The sequence below is a fragment of the Podarcis muralis genome, chromosome 14, assembly GCF_964188315.1.
Source record: "Podarcis muralis chromosome 14, rPodMur119.hap1.1, whole genome shotgun sequence".
NCBI classification, from domain to species: Eukaryota; Metazoa; Chordata; class Lepidosauria; order Squamata; family Lacertidae; genus Podarcis; species Podarcis muralis.
In genome coordinates, this window is record NC_135668.1 from 5,125,303 (window position 1) to 5,142,069 (window position 16,767).

At 44.7% G+C, this 16,767-nt stretch overlaps 1 protein-coding gene across 1 annotated transcript in view; it reads right to left on the reverse strand.

The window, feature by feature from the left end:
- The window catches only part of TBC1D2B (TBC1 domain family member 2B), a 40,093-nt gene extending 25,572 nt beyond the window's left edge, over positions 1–14,521 (reverse strand). Inside the window, exons 1-3 of the mRNA XM_028706786.2 lie at positions 13,997–14,521; positions 9,581–9,734; positions 4,307–4,472 (exon numbers count right to left, since the gene is read on the reverse strand). Of these exons, the coding sequence (XP_028562619.2) occupies positions 4,307–4,472; positions 9,581–9,734; positions 13,997–14,464 (788 nt within the window). The 5' untranslated portion in view covers positions 14,465–14,521. The remainder of the gene's footprint in view (positions 1–4,306; positions 4,473–9,580; positions 9,735–13,996) is intronic.
- Positions 14,522–16,767: the final 2,246 nt, after the last annotated feature.

Genomic DNA, 16,767 nt, shown 5'->3' on the forward strand with positions numbered 1-16,767 from the left:
GCCAAGAAAACTCCATGGACAAAGACAACAGGCATATAAAAAATCATTTCCTACTACACTTAAATTCAAAGTACAGTGGTACCTTGGGTTATGAACACGTTTTTTCGGATTACGAACGATTTTAACCCAGAAGTGAGCTTTCCGAGCTCTCGGAGGCCTCGCCACTGCCCAGAGCCAAGCCCGGATATCCGCGGGGCCTGCAGAGGGTCCACGACTGGGCTCCAGCCATGGGAGCTCTCTGAGGCCTCCGCGAATGGTGGGAGCCAAGCTGATTGTGATTGTGGGAGAGGACTCTGAGCCCCCATCCAAACAATGGCTATCATCAGCGCAGGTAAGAAAAAAAATCACATTTTCATTTTGTACTGTTTTATTGATTCCATTTCATGGATCAATGGCCTCGTTAGATAGTAAAATCCATGTAAAATTGCCGTTTTAGGGGTCGCTTTTCACCGTCTGGTTCCTGTTGTGTTTCGTTTGTTAATTGAGTCCCTCGCTGCTAATCAGAGGCTTCCTGTTGAGTCTGCCAGCTGTGGAGTCCCGAGTACCCACGCAACACAGAAGTTATATTTGGAGGTTTTGTTTCTGATTTTTTTTTTTTTTTTGCGTTTTGGTGTGGCTTTTTTGGTTTTTTGACTGTGGCTGGTTGTTCATTTTATGGGACTGACTTGTGACTTCGCTTCTGTGACTGTAGCTTGTGACTTCATTTTTGTGACTGTGTGGAACCCAGTTCAGCTACTGGTTGATTGTGTGACTGCAGAAATGGATAAAAGCCCCCCATCCAAACTGACTATCATCAGTGCACATAAGAAAATTGAAAATGATAAGTAAAATATATTTTTAAAAAACAAATCAAGGCATGTAAAGCAACTTTATAAACACTATGAGGAAATGTATAAAGAGTGAAAACTGCCATTTGTTAGTTTGATATAAGAATTCCGGTTGCAAAATCTCGCCATATGATTACACCACTCAAGGGTTACTACAGTACATGCATTTAAGATACACTAATCTGCACCAAGCTTCAGGAAGTTTACCAGAACAGATGTATTTCAAGCAATCATGTTTGCCAAGAAATGAAGTCCTAAGTGCAGTCTTGAATTTGTGTAACACAATCTTGGTAACAGCAACCACTCTTCAACAACTGTACTAAAATTGCTCAGTAGCTGTTAAAACATATGAACACATATTGGCTAATTTTGCAAAGAGAAACATTCAAAGCACGTGATAAAACTGCTGTATTTCTGAAAGAGAAAGCCTGGCAACTGTGGTTAAGCAGTCAACAAGGGGGAACTTGGTAAAGTTCATGTTATTTCCCTTGGCTGACTCTACAATTTCCGCAAGATCTTGGAACTTCCTTCATATGTTTGGGGAGGGAGTTAGTGGTAAAGTACTTGTGAGAGATGCTAGACCAGCCTTTGTCAACCTGGTGCCCTCCAGATGTTGGATTACAGCTCCCACAGCTCCAGACATAAAATCTGGAGGACACCATGAGGCAAGGTGAGGCAGTGGCCTTAGGGCGGCAGGCTCCACACAGCTGCGAGGAGCAACAGTTCCACCTCCTGCACTTGATTGGTGCCTCCTCGGCTGCACACCCTTCCCCTTGCTTTCTGGCTTTCCTCTTTTCCCCTCCTCACCCCATTTTTCTTCTCCATTTAGTCCCCCTTGCTTCACCACAATGTTTCTCCTCCCCATTTCAGAGTCTTACTTCCCCTCCCTTTCTGTACCTCTATCAAACCTCTAGCCCACAGAGTCCCACTCAACTGCTGTGCTGTGTGCACAGCTCCCTCCCGACATGTAGGCTTCCAGCTTTGTCTTGCAGCTTCAGTCTCCAGCCGGTAAGCCATGGTGCAAAGGCAAAAGACAGGTCAGTCAGTGGAATGGAAAGAGGAGGCGGGGGGGGGGTTTGCAGGGGACAGGGTGCTCTTCTACCACTACAGTACTGTCCTCCATCCAAAGAACCATTCCAGTCAGTAAACAAAACAAAACAAAACTTGAGGGTGCAAAGCAGGACTGGAGAGGGGTGGCCTGAGCCCCAGGATAGAGGCTTGGAAGGCTGCATTGGTCCCTTAGCCTGAGATTCCCTATCCTTGCTGTAACCCCGCACCCTTAACAAACTACAATTCCCAAGGAGAGCACCATTTTCTGGTTCAACTCAGGCAGCAAAGTATCTTGGGCCAGGCCTGGAACCAAGTTGGTGAAAGTTACACTAGACTATACAACAGTGGTGGGAAGCCTGTGCCCCTTCAGATCTTGAGGCATCAACCCATACGATCATGTAGGTGTGGTCAGAGAGGATGGGAGTTGTAGTCCAGCAACATGTGGAGGGCTGCAGGTTCCACATAATGTCCACAAAAGCTTGATCCAGCCAAGAAAAATGTTCATTTGATTTCCTCAGTAAGGAGCACCATACAACCATGCTGGCTGGGGCTGATGGGAGCTGTAGTTCAGGACATCTGGAGGACACCAGGTTGGCGAAGGCTACTTTATGCACAACCAGTTTGCCACATAGGAATACAATCTGATAAGTAACACAAAACAGATGACGGTTGAAGATCTGTGCAGGGCTGATATTTCCCTATGTTATGCCCAAAGCAAAAGTTAACATTATACACTAGGAGCTAAAAGTCATCACATGGAGGAAGGATCTGGAGCAGGCATCCCCAACCTGCGGCCCTCCAGATGCTTTGGCCTACAACTCCCATGATCCCTAGCTAACAGGACCAGTGGTCAGGGATGATGGGAATTGTAGTCCAAAGTATCTGGAGGGCCGAAGGTTGGGGATGCCTGATCTGGAGTAATTCAGAGATGCCTTAGTTTTCCTACAAACAGTATGCAAGATTCAGAATCCCATTATGGACATTTTTGTGGTCAAACTGACAAGCAGAGAAAAATTCTTAGACCATATTCAGAATTGCACATCCAACATTTTCCTTTCAAAAGCCTTTTTGTGCAACTAAATAGCATAGGGGTGGGGGTATCAATCACACTCATTGAAATCACAAGAAGGATGTGGTTTAATTTTTCCAGCGCAACCAAGGCAACAGTTGCCACATGTGCCCTGCTCCATAACCATCTGGAAAAGGAACCAGGAGAGGACAATCCTCCAAGTACTGAAGCTTCGCCCCCTATAAATTGATGGGAGCTTGTGTTGCAGAAGTACTTGCAAGACTTACTCCCCTGGGCAGCCTTTCAGCATTAATGAAAGGGTGCGAGTGGGGATGGTAAGAAATGCAAGAAGAGAAGTGATCGGAGGTCAGTTGCCACAAAACTGTTGCCAGAAGTTGGCCAAGGTCAAAATAGTGACTTCAGCAGCAGCACAAGCCTTATAAATGGTTACTTCTTAGATATTCAATGTGCCTTTCCCACTATTTAAAAAGAGAACACAAAGGCAGAGAGATATTTATGGGGTGTTTTTCATTACAATGTTTCAAGACATTTGTTTTAAAGATGTATCAATCAATCTCTTTATTATGTTCAATGACCAATATTGTTTCAAAGATAAATGATCTAGAACTTTTTAAACAGGAGTAACAGTGTATTGTGTGAACAGAGTATTATGAGCGAAAGAGAGCTGGTGCAGCATGGTGGGTAAGACGCTACATTTCATCATTGCTTCAACTTTCTCCTTACCAGAAAGCTGAAAGGTACCAATGTATTTTTTATGATGAAATTACAGATCTGCCAACTAAATTCTGCTTCATGTAAACTGGTGGAAAGCATCAGTGAGGGAAAAAATTGTTCAACGAAAGAACCAACATTTGCTCATAACACAAACATGGTGTGGAAAATAATCACACCATGGACAAAATTTCCTATGAGAAGAGATGCACCTTGTGCGGCAGGTTCTAGTACATTCTAATCACTCCATTTCCACACCTTGAGATGCTTTAGGTAGCAAACTGACATGGGAACTGGACTCCCATATGGATTTTCACAGGTCCCCCACTGGTTTTAACTTTGTCTTAAAGTCCTGTTCCCTGATCACTGGCACCCCTAGTCAGCTTAACTCCATCTCCACAGCCTTGCTTAGATTTAGCCTACACGTTTCCCCTGAAACATAATAAAGTTATTATGGAAGCCAGCGGGCTGCAAGTTGAATGTTGCTGCTGGGAACCTAGGTCCAAATGTTACCTCCGCTAAATCATGAACAGCTTCGGTTCCAAATGTATTATTTTTGGGGAGGGGAAGAAATATCATCTGCTCCACAGGCTTAATCCGAACATAAACATTTTTGCAATCACATGGTAGTATTTATGCCACCCCCATTAGATGAACACTGTCAAGTAACACAACACACAATACTCACTTGATATCTGTACCCAGTTGCTTCAAAGAAAAGTTAATGGCACTTGGCTGGCCTGGGGCTGGCTGGCACGCTGCCTGTTCTCCCACCAGTTCTGTGCGCGCTGCCTCCACCATTAGGACATTTCTAGCTTTCTCTGCTGATGCATTTGAAAACATGGTGGTCCAATCTAAGAAGGGCAAAAAACACCACCAGTACTTAATAATGCAGCTGACACCCCAGCAGTCCGCATCAAGGCTCATGGAGGGCAAATTCAGAGGACTTCTATCATGTCATGAAGGAAGGCATTGAGCTCCCCTCATAAGTATCCCAGGAAATCCAACAACTATGGTGCTGAAGAGTTAATACTCGCCTCAAGGCCAGCTAAGAAAGTCATGCAAATTGGCTATAACTCACAGCATCTCATGCAGTCATTAAAGCAGAGCTTTCCAAACTTTTCACGTTGGTGACAGACTTTTTAGACAGGCATCGTTTTGTGACACAGTAATTCAGATTTACTAGCAAACTGGAGGTTAAACTAACCCATTTCCAGCCCTGGGAGGAGCACGGGGAGCATTTGAGTGACACACCTGCACACTGCAGCTGACACACTAATGTTTGAAAAGCTCTGCATTAAAGTTTAGAGAATAAAACTGGAATTCAGAATGAGTGTGGGGAAGGGTAGCAGAAACCAACCAAGATAAACCAACAATTATGTCAGTCTCTCACAACTGATTCTAGTACATGCAGGTATTCTAATGCTTCAGGTACCTAAGAATTAGGCCAAACATTATTTATGTGTAATTGTGTAGCCCCCTCCCCACTAAATACACACAGGTATTTAAAGGTACAAATTCAAGAGTTTGAATGAGTACATACCATCTCAGGAAGTACAAGAGGTACACTCATAATGGGCCATATTCCTCCTCTGCTCTATCAAAGGGCCCAGAGCATGGAGAGGAGCTGGCAATCACTGGGCAGTCTAACAGTATCTTTACATACACCTTGAAGCTTCCTCACTTAACATGCAACCAGAAGTGGGAAAGCCCACCTCCAAAGTTCTGCAGGCACATGAAAGCCACAGGGCCCAGTTTTCTAAGCAAGGAGGCCCTTGCTTCCTTCACCTCCCACTAGCCCTCAGCGACATCAAGAGTGATAGATTAACAGGTAGTCCTTCCTAGTACTCTTCCCTCTGTCAGTAGCATTACACAAGAATAGAACAAGAAAGAGAGAGAAAAGATTATTGAAGTATTCCTCCTCCTTGCATCAAACTGCATACATTTGATGACTGCACCATATCAGGCTTTGTCTCCTTTAACAAGGGATATGTTCTGCTATCTGGATCTAAAGCATACAATGATTTCCAGGTTTCAAGAAAACCACTACTCCAAGGTGAGCCAAGTTTAGAGCTGTAGACACACCTTCAACCATTTCCACTACAGTACAAAGTTGTCAGCACTCTGCTAAAATGAGTACTGTGTGAAAACCAGCAGGATGAAGCAAAGCAAAGCAAAGCAAAGCAATTCCCCTCCCCGACCAACACGGCCCCAGGAAAGAATGCTAATGCTCATGCCCAGTTAACAAGACAGTTTGAAGAATGCCCACACTTCTTGCTGTTTTATGACAGAAATGCATATACAGTAATGTAAAACCACATCACATTTGTATGGATTCTCTTCTCCAGATCACAACCAGTATGAAATCCACAGGAATGCTGGAGTGTTGTGAGGACATTTACATAACCTACAATCAAGGACACAGTCTTTCAGCTTGGATGAAGTCAAAGATCTGCTTAACGCGCAGTTATTAAAATTACATAAAACAGTCTACAACCATCAATGATTAGGCAGGAAAAGCCAAATAAAATGCTACATCAGTGGAAGACAATCAAATAGAACCTTTCTAAGTTAAGTGAGCTCTGCATGTTCCCAAATATTCATCATGTAATGTGCCCCCACAACATGAAATTTCCTCACCTTCATTCTTGGGGCTGCTGTGATTAGCAAGGGAGGAGAGACTCCCAGGTTCAGACATGGCTTAGTGACATGTGAATGGGTTGATCCTCCTCCTGGAACTATGTGCTCACCTTCTCTTTCCACAAAATGGCTATGAGGGGTTTGGGAGCTTTCACTTTTTGTTGTTTATGGTTTCACCTGAACTGGGAAACCTGGGTGTTTCAAACAGGCTAGCTTGATTACAGTGTGCTTATTTTGAAACAAACTATTGTCAGGGTCAAGCCAAGATGAAATGGGAAATCACAGTTAACTGAGAGTAAAGGCTTCCAAAGCCTTCCCCCCCAACCACACTTATTCGCTTAGTGAAAAACCATGGTTTAGCATGATGTCGGAAGAGATCAACCCCAAAACTCTCAGCCTGAGAGTGCTTGCAATTGTGGTCTGGGCAGGGTAATTATGGGCTAGATTAAGTGGCATTCCCTACTGGTGACCATAGAAAAACAGTATGATGAGGCAGCAAGTTAATCAACTGCCAGGAAATTTATGTTCCATTTACTCTTAATACAAACACTGGAAGAGAGTGGCTTGTGTTGGAGCACAGACTTACTTTGAGCTGTTCATGCCCCATATCATCTGTCCATTGCCGGTTTAATCATGACTAGGACACCTGCGGCATTCTACTAGAACAACAGGCTGTTGACTGGCATGAAACCTTGCTTGGGTTCTCATCTGGGTTTTTAAAAAAACATCTACTCAAAAGGATGGTTTTGGTGTGACCTTATATAAAACTTTTACCAGCATGGAAGCTGTTTCAACAAAAGATACCTCCCTTGCTTATTTTATATCAATTATAAATACAATTTAACCTAAGTGAAAATGATGCAGTCAGAAATGTACTATTTAAATTACCTTATAATCTGATAACAACACTCATTGAATAAATACAATTTCCTCAGTTATCTGTAATACTGCAAAGTTATATATTGCTTATATTCACTCACACACAAATATAGGAATGAAGCCAGAAAGACAAGACTCTGTACACAAAATCTACCATAAATCAGAGAAAGCTCAAAGCAGTTTTCAATTAGAATAATTTTCCAAATGCTGGTAGTACAATGGTCCCCATACACAACATTGCACTATATTTTATGCTCACTGCCCACTTCTTTGTAAACATGAACATTAGGAAGAAAGCTACCATGAATGCCTTCTTGTTTCAGCTGGATGACAAACAGTACTGCAATATCACACTTACTGTAAATTGTAATATAAAGTTTTCATTTAAAATATTTAAAGTATCTATATATTGACTTATAAACATGGCAGTGCTGTCGACAAAAATTCAGTTAACAATAAATAACTGCCTTGAAATACAATCCCTGAAATTATAATCCATAGAAAAAGCAGCAAAAAACCCAGCAATAGTAGATTGCCAACGTATCTGATTTTATTTATCTCAAAGTTTTTTGGTCTAGAAAGGTACAATCGGCATAACTAAATAACTATCACAAAATCAATAAGGTTTCTAAAAATGCTATTTCTCAAGTCAGCTTCAAAAAAGTTGTACAGTTGTACCTCGGCTCCTCAACGCCTTGGGAGTAGAATGTTCCGGCTCCCAAACAGAAACCAGAAGTGAGTGTTCTGGTTTTCAAAAGGATTTCCGGAACGGATTCTGTTTGACTTCCAAGGTACGACTGTACTTATTCTGCAGCAGATTTATGAAATTCCAGGAGCAATGAAATTAAAAATATTGCCTATTAAGTAGAAAATCCCCCTCCCCCCAGATCAATTGTGTTAAAAATAAAATAGCTAAGTAACTTTCAGAAGCTGAATGTTCAAAGCATGATACTAGTTAGGAAGAGAAAAGCAATCACACCCACAAATAATTGGATTTTGGGTAAGGATATTACTAAGATACCTATTCTGTCTCAACAAAATTTGACCAATTATAATTTGGCCTACTGGGCAGAACACAGGCATTTGGCAATGCACTTACAGAATTATTTTGGCCCAATTTACATGTACTTTCTTTACCTGATCTTAAAGATCCAATTCATGACTTGTGTGAGGAAACCTCACATTCTTATGGGGAAAATTCACTCAAAACCTGGGACAATGAAATGCGGCCATTTCTGATAAGATAACTCATAAGTTAACTCTTGAAAGGCACTGAGGACCTAGAAGCTCTCCCTGCTACTTGGTGGGGTTTTATTGCTTCTGCCAATAATGCTGATCTACAAAGTCTATTGCCAATACCGGCAGGTAAAATTTGGAACTCTTAAATAAAATGTTACATGCTAGATACTTTCTGTTTTTCTGTCACAATGTATGCTGCTGCTTAGAAGTCAGAATAGCATTTTATAGCTTTTCTAAATCTTGGTTTCCACAGAGTTGATATGGTTTGCTTTTGTATTGTTTTTAAAATAAAAATCTAATTAAAGAACAGAAATTGTGAAAATGCAGTATTTTCTTCAGAAGACAACCTTCATTGCTACTGCAATGGTCTGAATGTGGCTGGATTAGTGGCACAACTCCACTATTTCCATAGCTTTTTTATAATAAAAAAACCCACATTTTGGAGGCTCTGTGCTCTACCTAATGTTCATGTATTTATATATATTGTTAACAAAAATGTGGAGGGGAACCAGTATTACTATTCCCACCCATCTATAACATACACATATTATACTACTAGCATTGAACATCACACAAAGGTTAAGACATATCTGGAGCAGCTTTGATGGATTGTGTAAATAACACTGAGACTTACAGGGCAATCCTATAAAAACCAACAAGCAACTAGGATGACCTTTGAATTGTTTACTATCCTAAGATTTCCTGTTCCAAATGTTATTTACATGAGACCGATAGATTTATTTATTTCTTCTTTATTTATTTCTTCTCAGGATAAGAGAATCTAATGAACTTCACAAACCTTGACATCTGTAATGGGTCTAACATGTCAGATTTTATGTTTTAGCATATAGTGATGCAGGTGTCATGCTGGTGACAAATTAAATTTTTATATTGCATTTTATGCCACCAGTGGTTGAAATGTTCCAACGCACCCTGAGAATTTGGAGCAGGACAGGAAATCAAATTGAATATTAAATAAAGAAGCCACTAAAACTGAGTAAGCAGTTACAGCACAATCCATTAAACGTTATCAAGCACCCTCTCTACACTTCAGCTAATTGTGCCCACAATCTACCTTTCATGGAAACTAAGTTGAGCTATGTGTAGAGTTGGCAGTTGCACTTAGAATTTGAAAAATATTATGATACTGCCACCAACAAAGTTATATGACTCACATTCTCGACCAGTCTCAACATTAGCTTACCAGTATTATCTTTGGCAACAAGCCCTTTGGAGGAGTCACATGGTGTCGGTGAAATTTGACTGACTCTCTTAGTTGCATCATGGCTGTTACAATACTCCCATCTCCTCTGCTGAAGCTCCTGAAGCCAGTACTTCATATCCTGGTGTGTTGGTGCCTGTTACACACACAAGCAGAAACGTTGAAAACATTACAAGAGGAATACTGCACAAGGAGTGGAAGGTGCCTGCATACGCATGGACACACAAAAAGGTGCCTGTCATCTGTGTGAAAATACAGAAAGGCTGCTACATTACGGCTGGTCATCCATAAGCTGCACTAAAATGGAAATAACCCAACAACTGTGTTCAGGGACTTGCATCCTTCTATGCTAAGTATTTGTTTCCAAGATTAAAGATGCAGTTCTGATGTGTGTATGTGGCTCATGCAGTCCAAATTCCATCTAAGTTGGGGACCTGTCAAGCAAGCCTAGCTATTGCATTTTTTGCAATGGCTTGGTGTCCCATTACATGTCTACCTCTCTCTGTAGTTGACAACAGGAATCTTTAAGTTGGACTACTTTTGCCATGTTGTTATTGGAAGGCATCAGCACAGTGCTCTATGTGTTCACACTTTATCCATGCTTGCCACTACTTTCTTCAAACTGACCTAGATTGGCCTACAATAAGAATAAGAATAATATTTATTATAGGATCATGTTTAGTAACAGAATGAATACTTTCAGAATAATGAATCTCATATACAGAGCAACTTGGGGCAGATGGGGACCACAACGGACTCTTGGGGAGTCCATTTTTCATGATGTGGTTTATATTTTTCAGACTGCCTTTCCAAAACTTAAAATATTTGTCTAATGATGAATGTTTACAGTTTGTCTTCCCTATAAAGAAAACATGTTACGTATCGATAAGATCGAGGAACAGGAAAGAAAGCTGAAACCTCAAAGAAACAGGCAACCACAACATATGCTGTGAGTTCATTCATCTTCCTGTCACAGTGAAAGCAATAAAGGTCAGCATCACTCAGGCAAATAAGCCTGCAGCATCTTAAATACTAATGAATTGATTGTGACATTAGCTTTCATAGGAAAGGCATGAAATTATCTGGAAGAGACAGTGCTTGACTGCTAGTTAAGGGAAGGGATGTTCTGACTCAATAGGAAAAACCCACAAGAGGAAGCCAATTGTCAAGAAACTGCATTGCATCATGTTTGAATAACAGCACCATTCTCAGAAGTCCCACTGTAACCCCTGTAACTTATTCTCAGGGAGGCCTAACAGGATTGGAGTTCAGTGGGGTGCATGTCTGGGTAAACAAGTATTCAATTAGGATGTACAACATTTACTTGGAAGCAACTCCCACCAACCAGTGACACTGCAACAGACACAGCTTTTGTGCAAAAAAACATTTACTGCGCAACTTTTCAGTCACAACTATCTAGCAAGGTTACCTTCATTTTCTCCAGGTAATAAAGAGCCTGTGGGTTGATATCTTAGGATTCAGGATATGACAGGCCTAAAACCATTTTGCTCTTTTCCTGTAGCTTTCACAACCTCCAGCTTAAGCCAATATGGTTCAGAAAACATCATCACATCATTACCTACATCACAGGATTAGCAAAAGCATTTTGCACACTTAACATTTCTGACCTTGGAACAGGAGGCTGCCAAAATGAATAGGATCCCAATGCAGCCAGAAGCCACATTGCTCTAGTACAACAGGCCTGAAGTTGCATTACACGAGCACAGCACAACTGCTAGCTATAAAGTGGTGACTTGGAAAAACTCCCCAAAGGACACAGATTTAATATTTCCAGGTCATTTCTTAGTGGTCCTATAATGTTAAGAATAATGGATGGGAGAGTCCATCCCATGATACATTCAGAAACTGTGAATCAGCAGCAAGTTTAGGAATATTAAAGCATGTGAGCATGAAGAAGCCTATGTTTGATTTAACTTTCTTCCTTGAAAATATTGTTCTGCTCCTATACGGAGTTTTTCCTTGAAAGGATAAATCCATTAAGCTTGAAATGTAAAAGCTTGAAATGTAAAGCACAAATTCAGTAATGGGCTCCATTTAATCCTGAAATAAATACTTAAGAACACCAATGCCTAAACTAAACATTTGGCAGCAAAATTATTATTCTTTTAATAAGCTTTAGGAATCCTCTTCACACCCAAACCCTAAGAGCCAATGTAGTAGGACAAGATGCTTGGATAATCCAGGATGTTCTTTTCACAGAGCCATCATTGGAGTTTTTGCAAGATAAAGGAGGTTATTACTATCGTGAACAGATACAGAACATGGAACCATGTTTCATCAACCATAGCTTCCCAGCTTGGAGAAAACAGGGTGCTATGGCTTGTTTGATCATGCCTATGTAGAAAAGAATGAAGCAGCAGCACATGAGTGAATAAGGTTTGTTCATTTATCAGAATGTTAAGATGAAACACAGTGGCCGAAACACAGCTAAAGAATAAGTGTAACAAGTCACAGAAGGTGCCTCAAAGCCAGATCAGCAACATCAGAGCAAAAGGGAAGAGAAGCCCAACAAAAATGATAGAACTAACAATTAAGGAAGAACCAATTGTCCACCTTATTCTTTTGTCACTCCACCCCACCAAACATTAGTGCCACCTGATACTGTACTGTGAAATTACTGCATTGACACTCAACTAGAAAAGGGAAAGGTATGCCTCTTGCAGTCACAGGTCAAGGCAACATTGAAATGTTGGAAGCAAGTACATCCAAGGTGTATTTTAACATACTCATCCTGGCTACTGAAGCAATTATTATTTTACAATCTCACTGTAAGTATGTTTCCTCAGAAATAAACCTCACAATGTTCACCAGGACTTAAATCCAAATATGTGTGCAAAGGATTGCTGCCAGCTATTACACCACATTTTGCCTTCACGCTGTATACAGATTGCTGTTCAAGCGCTCAGCTTCAACCTACTGAGCAAGATGCTATTATTCTCAGAATGATTTTGTAACAGAGCACCTAATATCTACAAGAGAAAATTACTTATGGAAACTTATCACTGAAGAGCACAGCTCTCTCAGAACTGGTTAAATCAGAGAAACATTTTCATTTACAGTTTTAAATGCATTGTTTATTACATTATTTGTACATGGATAGCAATACCAAAAGCAGAGCAATAAATGCAATTTCTATTTTTTATTACTGTTTGGACATGTTTTGGTATTGCAGTTACACGTGGCATGTGGCTTTAGGCACAGACAGCACTGAAATACTGTTTTATTAGCTTGTGGGGCTAGACTACTCTGCTGAAGAAATAATTCTGGTATGAACTGTGGAGTAAAAGGTCTAGCTCTGTCCTGCAACTCAGCTGTTTCACCTTGCTTTTCTTGTAACGGGGAAGTGAGTTGTTCCAGCTCTTCCTGCAATACTGACTGATGGTTTCTTGGCTTACCCCACAGATTATCTTGACAGAGGTGCCATGTGGTCTTTGCCACCATCCCAGCTCAGCAGCTCTCTAGGTCCTGCCCACAATGACACTGTTAAGTGTGCACTTTAGCTATGCTTTAGGATAGCTACCTTTGGATATGAAACGGGAATGTTTTCCTTTCCTCAGTCTTTATTGCTTGGGTGAAAGAGATTCAAAACAGAACCAGAAGTTATCAAAGGGGAAAGAGAACAGGTGCTCCAGATTAGTTAATGCTGATTTGTGTGTGTTTTTTTAGTGTAATCATCTTGGTAACACAAATACATGGTTAGGCAAGCCAAATTAAATTCTCCAACAATCTCGTCCTCTGATCCTGCATATAGATGGATAAGGATTTCCAAGGAAGTGCCAGACGATATGCCCAGACAGGTTAACCTATCTGGAAAGAATATCTCTGCGCCAGAGAACATGCTTTGCATACAAACAGTAACAGGTATATCCAGGCAGGGCTGGGAAGTACCCATTTGAAATCCTGGAGAACCCCTGCTAAGGAGAGTAGTCAACACTAAGCTGGATGGAGGAATGGTATGTAGAAGCAAGCTCCGCTTGAGCCCAGATGGTTTTGGGATCTGGGTCCTTCAGACAGGGCAGCTGGTGGAGGAGCAAAGATTTGAGGGTTTGCTTTTTCCAACAATCAAGCTGTATGTAAACTTTATGAAATAAATACTGTAAATAACGCTTAACGGGACTCAGTGACAGGCTAAGGGGGGGGGCGCATGGTGGTAGCCTCGAGGAAGCGACCTTACCTGAGGAAGTTACCTGAGAGCAAGCCCCGCCCCACAAGCCTAAGCGGGCTGGTTTGGAGGTCCATCCCCGCCTCGGAGAGTTCCCTGCCCCGCTTGACCCTCCCTCAGGACCCCTTTGGGCAGTCCCCAAGGAGGGGCTCGCGGCGGGGCCGGCGAAGCGGGGCAGCTACCCCGGACCCACCCCGGGGAGGCCCCCGTTCTACCTTGAGGACGGTGACGCCGCCGCCGGGACTGTGGATCTCGAATGTGCTCCCGAGGGCGGCCTCGACATCCCCGACACCGCCGCCGCCGCTGTCGCCGCCGCCGGAAAAGGAGCAGGAGGAGGAGGCGGCGGAGAAGGAGGCGGAGGCCGGGGCGGCGGCGGCGGCGGCAGCGCCGGGGGCCTCGGCCGGCTGATGGTAGCTGAAGGAGGCTCCGGCGATGTCGAGGCGCCCGAGGGGCACCGCCTCCTGGGAGCCCTTGAAGTAGTAGAGGGCGCAGCAGCGCGGGTCGAAGGCGAACCAGCGGCTGCGGAAGCCCCGCAGCGGGCCCTTCCCCGTCAGCTTCTGCAGGTAGCCGCACAGCCGGGGCCGCTCCGAGGCCGAGGGGGGCGCCGCCGCCGCCGGAGGACCTTCCCCAGGCGCGGCGGCGCCGTCGCCTTCTGCCTCCTCGCAGCAGCCCGCAGAAGGCATCGCGGCGGCAAGAGCAGCAGCAGCGCCGCCGCCGCCTCTCTGCGCTCCTGAGAGGGTGTGAGGCTCCAGGGCTGGGCGGCCTTCCGCAGCGCCCTCCCCAGACCTGGCTTTGCCCCCGGTGCATGCTGGGACTTGTAGTCCGCTCTTTCTGAGGCGAAGGGCCAGGCCGCCTACGCCTCCGCCCTTTTCCTCGCCTCGGTAGGCCCTGAAGAGGGAAGGGCGAGGGTTGCCACATAGACCAGGAGGCGCGCGAGGTGGCGGTGGGGTTAATTTAAATTAATTATAAGCATTCTTGCTGGCTTTTTAGTGCTTTATTTCCTGAAATCTTTTTCCATACCGCCTTTCTTCCAAGGGTTCTTGCAGTTCCCATTTAATTTCCTCACATCGCTCCTGTGAGGAAGAATAACTGGCCCAAGGTCACATGCAGTGAGCTTCATGTGGTAAATATATTTATTTAATTTGTATACCACCCATCCTTTGAAGATTTGAATCCTGGAGTCTCCAGGTCTGACCCTCTTACTGCTGGCTCCTGCTATACGGTATACTGCGATGTATCGCTTGATTGTTTTAAAAAAACAAAATAAAACTCAAAGTGGCATACAAAAATATTAATAAAGTTCCAAATCCTGGGAACTGGTTTTCCCTATGGCTACGATTCCCAGCACCCTTAGCGGACTACAGTGGTACCTCGTACTGTTACCAGGATTTGGGGGGGGGGGGCAGGTAAGTAATGTATGGTGTGTAAGCCAGTGTTTCCCAACCACTGTTCCGCGGCACACTAGTGTGCCGCGAGATGTTGCCTGGTGTGCCGCGGGAAAAATTAAAAAATTGAAAGATTTTTTTTTTTTAAAGTCAAATTTTCGATTGGGGCGCCGTCACTAGATGACCCCTGGGGTTCCCTCCCTCCCTCCCGCTCTGTGCCTCCCTCCTCCTCCTCCGGGAAGGCCCTTCCTGGCTCTCGGCCAAGGCTTGGCGGCTGCCACTCACTCACTCGCTCGCCCACCCGTCCCTCCATCCCTGCACCCGGCCTCTCCCCCTCCGTCCCCAGTGCGGGGGCTGCCGGGATCCGTAGTCCCCTCGCCCTTGGGCTCCGCGCCCGCACGGGGTGCGCGAACTACGTTTCCCAGCGTGGCCTGGCGGGCCGGGCGTTTCGTTTGAAGCGCTCTTCTCCTGGCCATGGAATGAGCGCAGCGGCGGCGGCCAGGCGGGCAGGGGCTCTTCCGCGCAGACCCCGTGCAGCCTGCCTGCGCCCCCCGGAGATCGGGCGGCAGGATGGAGCCCGGGGATCCCCGCGGAGGCGGAGCGGCGGAGGCGGAGGCTGCCCCCCAGGTAGGGCTGCGTCGGGTTTTTTTTATTTTTGCAATGCTGCATCCGCGCCGGAGGGGACGCATCGGACCGTGGGGAGACCCCTTGGCGGGCGTGCAAGGCAATGCATGCGTGCAGGCGTTGCATGGAGTGCAGTGCAATGCAATGGCAACGCGGCGCCTTGCATGCATGCATGCAACTTCCACCGGCGCTCCGGACTTGGCAGGTGAGGGGGGTCCCCAGTGGGCGGCAGAGAGAGCCGGGAGGGCGAAGGGGAGCCGGGGGGGAGCAGCACTGCTCCCCGAGCCGAGCCCGGGGGGAAACTTCGGCGTCGTTGCGCCGGGTGTTGGAAGCGGAGGCTGGCGGGGGCCCCTCACCTGCAAAACCTGGTCGCCTCTCATATATTTCGTGCATTGCATTCATCGCCCGCTTTCTCCTCCAAGGAGCTCCCGGGGGCGTGCGTGGTTCTCCCCGTGTTATCCTCGCAACAACAGCCCTGCGAGGTGGGTCAGGCGAGTGGCCCAAGGGAGCACCCAGGGATTGTCCTGGCCAGGTGGGGTGATTTGAACCCTGCTCTCTGCCCGGTCTTCGTCCTCATTTAGCCCCCACATGTGCATGACTGTGCATGACTGAGGTTTTTCCCCCTCGTCTTGGCTATGGTGTGAGTCTGTGCTGTTAATTAATGGGGTTCTGCCTTCGGAGAAGATGAGCCAGCCCTCAAGGAGGTGATTATGTAATTTGCTAGCAATTCATGTCCCTCCCAGCGTGACGCTGCGCGCTGACATCACGGGGCTGTAATGGTGGTGTGCCTCGAGATTTTTTTCATGAAACAAGTGTGCCTTTGCCCAAAAAAGGTTGGGAAACACTGGTGTAAGCAGTCATAGTTTGCAAGGAGCTTCCAAACCAGAATCTCAAACTGTGTTTTGAAGATGATTTGGAAACCATAGTTTGGGCAAACTGTTGTTTAGTGTGACTTCTGGACCAACAAAAAATGGTTT